This window comes from Mus pahari, chromosome 2 (genome assembly GCF_900095145.1).
Source record: "Mus pahari chromosome 2, PAHARI_EIJ_v1.1, whole genome shotgun sequence".
NCBI lineage: Eukaryota > Metazoa > Chordata > Mammalia > Rodentia > Muridae > Mus > Mus pahari.
In genome coordinates, this window is record NC_034591.1 from 140,054,770 (window position 1) to 140,064,025 (window position 9,256).

The following is a 9,256-nucleotide window of genomic DNA, read 5'->3' on the forward strand; positions in this document are numbered from 1 at the left end:
AGCCTTGGCTGTCCTGGAACTCACTCTGTAGACCAGGCTGGCCTCGAACTCAGAAATCCGCCTGCCTCTGCCTCCCGAGTGCTGGGATTAAAGGAGTGCACCACCAGGCCCGGCTGGTATGAGCTTCTTAAGGTTTTCTGTCTGCTATCTATCTTTTCTGACATCATCTCACATAGAGACTTGCTATGTATCTCTGGGATTACAGATGTATATCCAACAACATGGCGACATCCTTACAGTCTGAGAGAAGGAAGAGAAAGGACTCCAGACACTTAAAGGAAGGAGACAGGACAGCAAATAACAGACAGAAAAAGAAACCTGGAGATATAGCTTGCCACAGCGGCACCCAACTGGAGTCCTTGTAGCCACGAAGCTAAGGCAGAGTTACCATTAGTTCAAGTGGTCCAGCCTGGGCTATATAGCAAAAACCTGTGTTAAAAAAACAAAACAAAAAAAAAACACAACTCATAGGCATGGAGACTAAAAGACCACGTATCAAGGTGGCAGGGGCTGTCTTAGCCTTATCTGTCTGTTTAGACTCAGCACAGGGCAGGAGCTCATTAAATAGCTGTTGATTGGCCAAGCAATGTAGAATTTGCTTTGATGGCCAGGTAGGGAGAATATACCTTTAGTCCCAGAGCTACATAGTGAGAGGGTGGGATGAGGGTGGGAGACTTGCTTTCAAAAGAGACAAGAAAAAAAGAACATTTGTGTAGGATATCTTTAAGTGTAGATGACAGAATACTTGTTAAAGTAACATTCTTTTGTTTTTTTTCAAGACAGGAGTTTTCTTTTCTTTTCCTTTTAAAATATTACTTATTTTTGTTTATAGGAATACATTGTAGCTGTCTTCAGACACACACTGGAAGAGTGCATTTGATCCCATTACAGATGGTTGTGAGCCACCATGTTGTTGCTGGGAATTGAACTCGGGACCTCTGGAAGAACAGTCAGTGCTCTTAATTGCTGAGCCATCTTCCCAGCCTAGGGTTTTTCTATATAGTCTTGGCTGTCCTGGTTTGTTGGAGCTCAATTGCTTTCTCCCCATCTCCCAGCCCCTCCCAGACCAGGCTGGCCTCAAACTCACAGAGATCCACCTGCCTCTGCCTTCTGCCTCCTGAGTGCTGGGGTTAAAGGCCACCACTATCCAAAGTAACCCTTTTAAATAACCAGATTTATTTTTATTTTCTATGTATTTTGCCTATAGGTGTGTACAATGTGTATACAATCCCTATAGAGGCCCAAAGAGGGCATTGAATAGCCTGGAACCGGGGTTTTACTGATTGATGATTGCAAGTCACAAAGTGGGTCCTGGAACAAGGTCCTCTGTAAGGTAGCAAGTTCCCTTTTCAGATTTATTTTGTGTGTAGATGTGTGTCAGTATGTCAGGTGTGTGCATACCCTTCATTTCTGCAGAGGGTGTTAGATCTGCTGGAGCGGCAACTCCGCAGCCTTACTGGGTTTTTCTGGAATAGCAGCAAGGTTTTTTGTTTTTGTTTTTTGTGATTGTTGTTTTGTTTTTAATTTTATGCTTTTGTTTTTCTTTTAGACAAGCTATGTATCCCAGGTCAGCGTCCAACTCACAGAGATCATCCTGTGTCTGCCTCCCTCCTAGTGCCCCACCAGCCAGCAGGCATGCCGAGCCACTGAGCTGGCTCTGCAGCCCTGAGGTACTCTAGATGGAATGTCAAAGTGCTTTTCTTTAGAGCAAGAAGAAAGGACAATAAATTGTCGAGTGGGATATCAAGAGACATTTAAAGAAGGTCTTATATATCAAATATCAGTGAAAAACATTTTCTGTCTTTCTTTTTGGCTTCACTTTGCCAATCTGTCAGCTTATGTTAGCTATATCACTGTTTCTTCTGTTAGCACTATTTTTTCCCACTAGCAATGATCGAATCAAAAGAAGCTGGGAATCTCTGCTCCCAATCTTTTCCTGAGTAACCACTGACCCCTTTCCCTCAGGGAGTTGGGAAGAATGAACCTTTCTCTTCAGATCAGGTTCCACACGGTACCAATGTGGCTGACAGCCAATGTAAAGAACTTGGGACAGTTTTGAGTTTGAATCTCTGTGGGTCAAAGTCTACCCAATACAGTTCAAATCCTCTGACCCAAAGGGGAGGGCTTTTCTCTCCAGCTCAGCCGGATTTTGTGCAAGACAATTAGTGTGTCAAAATACCAGTCTCTTGGGCTTACTTTTTAGCTCCACCCCTGGGTGATTCTGCTTAATTTAACTCTCCACCCCTTTATTCTTCTAAACTTTAGTCCCTTGACCTATCTACCTGCTCAGAACAAAGAAAGTTTTAAAGACCTACGACCTAAAGAAAAGGGACTGGACTGTAGCTTAGTGGTAGAGTTGGATCCTGAGCACTAAAACCAAAACCAAAAAACGACAACAAAAAGCAAACAGACGTCAGAACTAACGCCTTTGCCCAGGCCAACCCTTCACAGACAAGTCCTGGAGTGGTCCAGAAGCCTAAGGCAACACCGATCCAGCCCGGCCCGGGAGCGCCCTCTGGCGGCCAAACTTCCAACCTGGATTCCCTTCCCCGGTTGGCCTTTTCCAAGGCTGAACGAGACCTGAGCTAAATTGTCACCTCCTCCTCTGCGTCACTCGGAGGACCCCGCCCGCCGGAGCGTCTCTCCAGAGGGACAGGCCCACGCGCTCCCCTGGTTAAGCGCCCCTCCTGCAGTGTGTTTAAAGGTCCCCGCAGGGATCCGCCCCACCGGTCGCCCCCAGACAGCCCGCCTCCTCCCCCCCCCGCAAAAAAGGTGCGGCGCACCCTGCCCCCACGTTGCGCTCAGCCGGTCCCTCCCGATCCCGCTCCGCCCTCCCCCACCTTTGCAGGAGCCTCTTCCTGTCCCCAGATCCCGGAGCCAGCTTAATGACACCTCCCACCGGCCCCAGAGGACCCGCCCTCCGGGGCTCCGCGGCGCGCGCACCGCCCCCCTCCCATGCAGGTGGGCGGAGCTCGCGCGGCCCGCCCCCAGGGCCGTCCGCCGTGACGTCACTTCCGTTCGGGCCTGACCGAGGTTCTGCTGCTCGGGCCGAGGGCGGGGGTACGGAGGTGGCAGCCGAAGGCAGGAGGCGGTGCGGGAGGCGAGAAGCTGCCGCGCGGACCAATCCCTGCGTCCCGGGCCGCGACCCTGCTCCTGCAGCGCCCCGAGGAGAGGCCGGCCGGATGGGCCGCTGAGCTGGAGTCGGGGACCGGTGAGGCCAGGGCGGCGCGGCCCGCAGGGATGCGAGCCCGGGAGTGGACCTCCCTCCCCGGCTCGCACGGCGGGAGGCACGGGCTGGGACAGCGGCGGCCCGGCTCGGTGGGCAGTGAGGCCTCCCTGCCCGGGGAGGCCTGGTAGCGGCCGGTGCCAGCAGAAGTCGGAGTAGTTGGGGGTCACTAATGGGATGGCGGTCCGCCGTTGGAGATTCTCATCGAGGCTGGCGTCGGAGGAGGAGCTGACCGTGGCTCGGGGAAGAGGATGGCGGGCGGGGGTGGAGGGGCACCACTAAGAGGCTTGGGAAAAATTCCGTGACCGGCTTGGGGAGCCGCTGACTCTCAGGTCTCGAAGGTTCTATGGCTCACCTGCTGAAGGGTCTCCCCGGAGTTTGGAGGGGTCAGTGATAGTGTGTGCAAGAGACAGCCTTAAGAGTAGCCACACTGAGCTGGTGTGCATAAGCCTGGACGCCTGCAGGAAACTCAGCCTCGGTATCTTCACAGTGTGGAGCCCCCTGGAGCTGAGATCAGGATGTTCCGCTTCATGAGGGACGTGGAGCCTGAGGATCCCATGTTCCTGATGTGAGAATTCCCTCCCCCCTCGTGCACTCAGCCCATTCGGATTCAGGTCTGAGCAGTTCAGACGGACCCCTGGGTTCCCGTGGCTGGAACCAGTTAGAATTAGCTGGATACTCAGATGCCGCTCTCAGAGGGAAGCCGGCATCCGTGCCACTGTGTACCCTGACTTAATTTCGGGGAGGTGAAGAACGCTGGGGTTTGATTTGCCAACTGTAGTGTATGCTCACTCCGCAGGGACCCCTTCGCAATTCACCGTCAGCACATGAGCCGCATGTTGTCAGGCGGCTTTGGATATAGCCCCTTCCTGAGCATCACAGATGGTAACATGCCAGCAACCAGGCCTGCCAGCCGCAGGATGCAGGTAACAGTTGGAACATACCCATACTGAGAGACCCGGGGTGATTAGTTAAGTATGCTGCAGTTCTTGCCCTACAACCAGCTTTAAAGGGACATGACCTGCGTGGGAGGCAGGGGAGTGGGGTCAGGAGTCTGGGAAAGGGGCTTTGTGACTCCTGTGGAGACAAGGAAGTGAGGAAATCTGGAGGCACTGGCCTACTTTGGTACAGTACGGTGGTAGGACTTAGTTCTACCTTCTGTTTCTCATCTCCTAGGCTGGGGCTGTCTCTCCCTTCGGGATGTTGGGAATGGTAAGTCCTTGCCTTCTCTTCCTGTGTCTCTCCTGAGTGCGCGCTCACACACACACACACCCACCTTACATGTTATTTCCAAATGCGCCACTTTGATGGTCTTAAAAATCTCTGGATAGTTGACATGGTTCAGAGCCCATTAAATATAAATTAAGGAGCTAGGACTGGAGAGATGCCTCCCGAGTTAAGGGCCCCTGACTGTTCTTCCAGACAACCAGGGTTTGATTCCCAGCACCCACATGGCAGCTCACAACTGTCTGTATCTAGTCTCAGGGCATCTGATGCCATCTTCTGTTCTCCACCATGCATTGCATGAATGTAGTGAACAGTTGTGCATGCAGGCAAAACACTCATAACACAGAAAGATAATAGAATGCTCATATACTACTGACACCTGGAAGTTCTTAACCACGGGGAAAGTAAAATTGTATAGCGGTTCTTCTTGATTTTTTTTTTTCCCTCGCTTTTTCGAGACAGGGTTTCTCTGTGTAGCCCTGGCTGTCCTGGAACTCACTTTGTAGACCAGGCTGGCCTTGAACTCAGAAATCAGCCTGCCTCTGCCCCCCCCCCCCCCAGTGCCGGGATTAAAGGCGTGTGTCACCACGCCTGGCTCTAGCAGTTCTTCTGAGGGGGAAAGTTAGGGGTTCTTTTACAGCTCTAAATAGTCAGAGGGGTTTGTTGTTGTTGTTGTTGTTTTGAATTTGGGGTTTTTTTGAGACAAAGTTTCTCTATAACAGCCCTGACTGTCCTGGAACTCATTCTGTAGACCAGGCTGGCCTCAAACTCAGCTCTGCTTGCTTCTGCCTCCCAGTGCGGGATTAGGGAAGCACCATCAACACTTAGCATACTCAGGGGTTTTCATTCATTGCCTTTGAGTCACTTCCTTAAAGATTGGGACGGCAGGGCTGGGTGTGGTGGCGCACGCCTTTTAATCCCAGCATTTGGGAGGCAGAGGCAGGCGGATTTCTGAGTTCAAGGCCAGCCTGGTCTACAAAGTGAGTTCCAGGACAGCCAGGGCTATACAGAGAAACCCTGTATCAGAAAACCAAAAAAAAAAAAAAAAAAATTGGGACGGCAGGCAGGAGACGCATTAGAGTGGCCACAGAGCCGGAGAAGGCAGCCAGCAGCTAATGGGGAGGAGCTTGAGTGCTCAGGAGATGTAAGAAGGGAAGGGGGCTGTCCTCAGGTGAGTGGCGGGCCCAAAACTAGTCTTCCTGACTCTTACCTTTCCTCAGTCCGGCGGCTTCATGGACATGTTTGGGATGATGAACGACATGATTGGGAACATGGTATGTCTTGCCCTATAGTCTTCCCCTGCCTTGTCCTTGGTAGCAGCCGACGTGGCTGGGGGTTTAGGGTGTGCTAGAGGCTGGGTGGGACTAAGTTGAGTCAGAGCACCAGGGCCCTATGTTTGTTCTTATACCCGTGAGTGATTATGTATGTTAGTGTTGGGCCTGAGGAATCGGGGCGTTTGTGGTGTGTTTCCCATTCTCACGTATTTTGAGAAAGATGTAGCAAGAGCGAACAGCTGAAGGGAGCTCCCTTCTGCAAAGTAGGCCCTCCTCATTCAGTCCTTCCTCAGGAGCACATGGCTGCTGGGGGCAATTGCCAGACCTTCTCCTCCTCCACTGTCATCTCCTACTCCAACACTGGGGACGGCGCGCCCAAAGTTTACCAGGAGACGTCGGAGATGCGCTCTGCCCCAGGCGGGGTGAGTAAGGAACCCCTCTATCTCAGAGGAGGTAGATTGATTGGCACCCACAGGAACCAGGGACATCTGTTTTCAGGAATGGGTTGTGGGTGGTATATTCATACTGGGGAGATGTAGCCAGGGCTTTGTGGGGAGAATTGAATGTGCCTGTTCACCTTGTCCCAGATCCGAGAGACACGGAGGACTGTCCGGGACTCAGACAGTGGTCTAGAACAGATGTCCATTGGGCATCACATTCGGGATAGGGCTCACATCCTCCAGCGCTCCCGAAACCACCGCACAGGGGACCAGGAAGAGCGGCAGGACTACATCAACCTGGATGAAAGTGAGCGAGCTTGCTTGCCTTCCAGGCAGCAGCCCCTGAACCAGCTGCTGTAGACTAGAGCGGAGCTTTCTCTGCATCCCACAGGCGTCTCAGGCAGAGCTGTGGGTGAGCCCTCTGCTTAAGCTCTGTTGCCAGCCTCAGGGCTGAGTCAGGTGTTGCCAGGGAGGGGGCAGAGCTTGACTGACGTCAGGTGCTGATGGTTGTAGTCTCCTATATCGGGATCAGTGGCTTTTCTTTTCCACCTCAACTTTGTCTTTCTCAGATGAATGCCATATTAACTTCCCATGGTGGTAACTTTAGTAGTTGTGCCTCAGGCTTGCCAGTGGCATCCAGGAACTGTGTTGAAGCCAAAATGGCTCCCAACCCCCATTCTCCCATGCATGATCTCAACCTTTGCCCTGGTTCTGATCTCAGAAGCTGTGGCTCACGGCCTTCCATGTCTGCTCTCTGTTGTCTTTAGGTGAGGCAGCAGCATTTGATGATGAATGGAGAAGGGAGACATCCCGATACAGACAGCAACGTCCTCTGGAATTTCGACGGCATGAGGCATCTGTGGGTGGGGGGCGAAGGGCTGAGGGGCCTCCCCGCCTGGCGATCCAGGGACCTGAGGACTCCCCCTCCCGACAGTCCCGTCGCTATGACTGGTGAAGGCCCCAGGCTGTCAGCTCATGTAAGTGCCTGAGAGGGAAGAGTGGAAATATGACAGGCCAGAGGAGGCTGGGTGGCAGACCAGTGTAGTTTAGCTGTGGTGGGACAGGAGACTTGCTCCTTCTGAGTGGCTAGAAGATGCCTCCGACCCAGGCTTCTGTGACTTTCTCTGACAGGCTCATCCTTCCTCCCTCCAGGTGCAGGCTGAGAAGCCATCCTTGAAATGACTGTCCTTTCCAACCTCCATCCCAATTTAATGTTAAATTAACAGGCAAGCTGGCCCCGCCTCTCCCTGGGTCTCAGGGAGAGCCTTCTGCCCCTCTTAACCTCTGTTTCCATCTTCACCCCTCACACGTGTCCCACCCATCCTGTATCCACTAACTTGAGTTCTCATGTTGCTGCTCCATCTCCAAGCCGCCTCATCTTCCCGAGCCCCTGCCACGCATTGAAGGGTTTAGGGGAAAGCTCTGGGTTTAGGGATCTCCATCCCTCAGCTCCCCTGACCGTTGCCCACCTCTTCCTCAGAGCCCCACTGCAGATGCCATGGTCCTATGAGGGCTGTGGAGAAAGTGGACTAGTTCCAATTCTTTGTCCCTCCCCACCCATCACACTAACACTTCCCTTTACCCTTCTCTGCCTTTATAAAAATTAATGATTTGTGCAACTTGTAACTAGGTGTTTATGGAATAAAGGAGAATGGAAAAAAGTGAAGATTCTGGCTGTACTTTTCGCCTTTTGCTTCAGTTCAACCCTGCCGCATCCTACCTTCTGTCTCAGCTCCACATGTGGCCCAGCTGTCTTAGTTAGGGTTTCTTTTGCTGTGATGAAATGCCATAACAAAGGCAGCATATAAGAGAAAGCATTTAATGGGGGTACTGCTTGTTGCAGAGGGTATGGCAATCAGGGCGGTGAACAGCAGCAGACAGGCAGGCATAACGCTAGAGCAGTCGGCCTATATCTGCTCCACAAGCAGGATGCAGAGACTCGAAATGGCTCGGCTTTTTAGAACCTCAAACCCGGTGACACACCTTAGTCCTTCCTAAAAAGTCCACCACAACTGGGAACCAAGCATGAGCCTGTGGGGGCCATTCTCATTCAGAGCACACCGGTTCCTCTGTAATGACAGAGCTGTTGCCCCTCAGCAGGGATGGGCTGGAGGAAGGGCTAACTGACTCGGCTGCTCTCTCCCTGTTGTAACTTCACTCCAGGGTCATACTGGGGTACAGGTTGAAGAAGACCAGAGGCGTGGTCTCCCTGTCAGTCTTCCTGTAGCTTGGGCTTCTCGCTTACCTGGGCCTCAATGATATAGTTACATTCCAACTGCAAGCAATGGAATTGGCTGCCCCTGCCCTCCCTTGGGCTGGGTTGTTTGCCAGGGCTGGGCAGACATGCACAGGTAACTTTACACGAGTCTTCAAGAGGGAAGGATTTCTCAAACTCATCAAGCACTAGCTGCTGAGAACTCGAGCCAGGGAAGGAGCGGTGAGAGTAAGCTGGAACCAGAGCAGTCTGAGGATAGGAAGAGCTCACGTTTCTCTGAATGCTCAACTCTTGCTTTGCAGCCAAATGGGTCACTCTGTCCCTCCTACATGCTGGGCCAGCACTTGGCCACTGAGCCAGGTTTCTCTTTTTTTTTTTTTTTTCTTCTGCACACAGGTCTCACACTGTAGCTGAGAACAACCCTGAGTTCCTGCCCCTCCGGCTTGGATTATAGGCCTGTACCACCATGCTGAAAGCATTTCAGCCTTCGTCTGTTCAGCTGTTTTTCTGCTGATAAAAGTCAAAATATAGGGCCAGGCATGGTGGTGGTGAATGTCTTTAATCCCAGCATCTGGAAGCAGAAACAGGTGGGTTTCCACAGTTGAGGCCAACCAGGACTATATAGTCAGAACTGTCTCAAAATAAAAGGGAAAAACACTCTCAAGGAAGAAAGGATTTTGTGTGACGTTCAGGTCCTGACTTAGCCTAGATAACCACTGTCTAGAGGGCTGGTGAAGGCTCATGTTTGCAGGGGCAGCACCATTGCCTGGGTTTTGAAGCTGGTAGATTGAAGCTCAAAGCATCCCCATTTAAGTATAACCCCTGATGAAGGTAGCTAGGCTCGTGCTTCCTGTGTGTACAAGTTGCTCTCATC

General features: G+C 52.1%; 1 protein-coding gene across 1 annotated transcript; it reads left to right on the forward strand.

Moving 5' to 3' along the window:
* Window positions 1-3,012: 3,012 nt before the first annotated feature.
* Mlf2 (myeloid leukemia factor 2) lies at window positions 3,013-7,833 on the forward strand. The gene is made up of 9 exons (XM_021190524.1): window positions 3,013-3,211; window positions 3,717-3,794; window positions 4,026-4,152; window positions 4,403-4,438; window positions 5,674-5,727; window positions 6,021-6,149; window positions 6,315-6,474; window positions 6,935-7,144; window positions 7,320-7,833. Exons 2-8 carry the CDS (start codon window positions 3,745-3,747, stop codon window positions 7,120-7,122), a joined length of 744 nt encoding a protein of 247 aa, XP_021046183.1. The 5' UTR covers window positions 3,013-3,211; window positions 3,717-3,744; the 3' UTR covers window positions 7,123-7,144; window positions 7,320-7,833.
* Window positions 7,834-9,256: the final 1,423 nt, after the last annotated feature.

Excerpts from the sequence above, each read along its gene's own strand:
- Mlf2 (XM_021190524.1), top strand. The coding sequence starts at position 3,745 with ATGTTCCGCTTCATGAGGGACGTGGAGCCTGAGGATCCCATGTTCCTG. Across the intron at positions 3,795-4,025 it reads GAGGATCCCATGTTCCTGAT|GGACCCCTTCGCAATTCACC; the intron begins GTGAGAATTCCC and ends CTCACTCCGCAG. Across the intron at positions 5,728-6,020 it reads ACGACATGATTGGGAACATG|GAGCACATGGCTGCTGGGGG; the intron begins GTATGTCTTGCC and ends GTCCTTCCTCAG.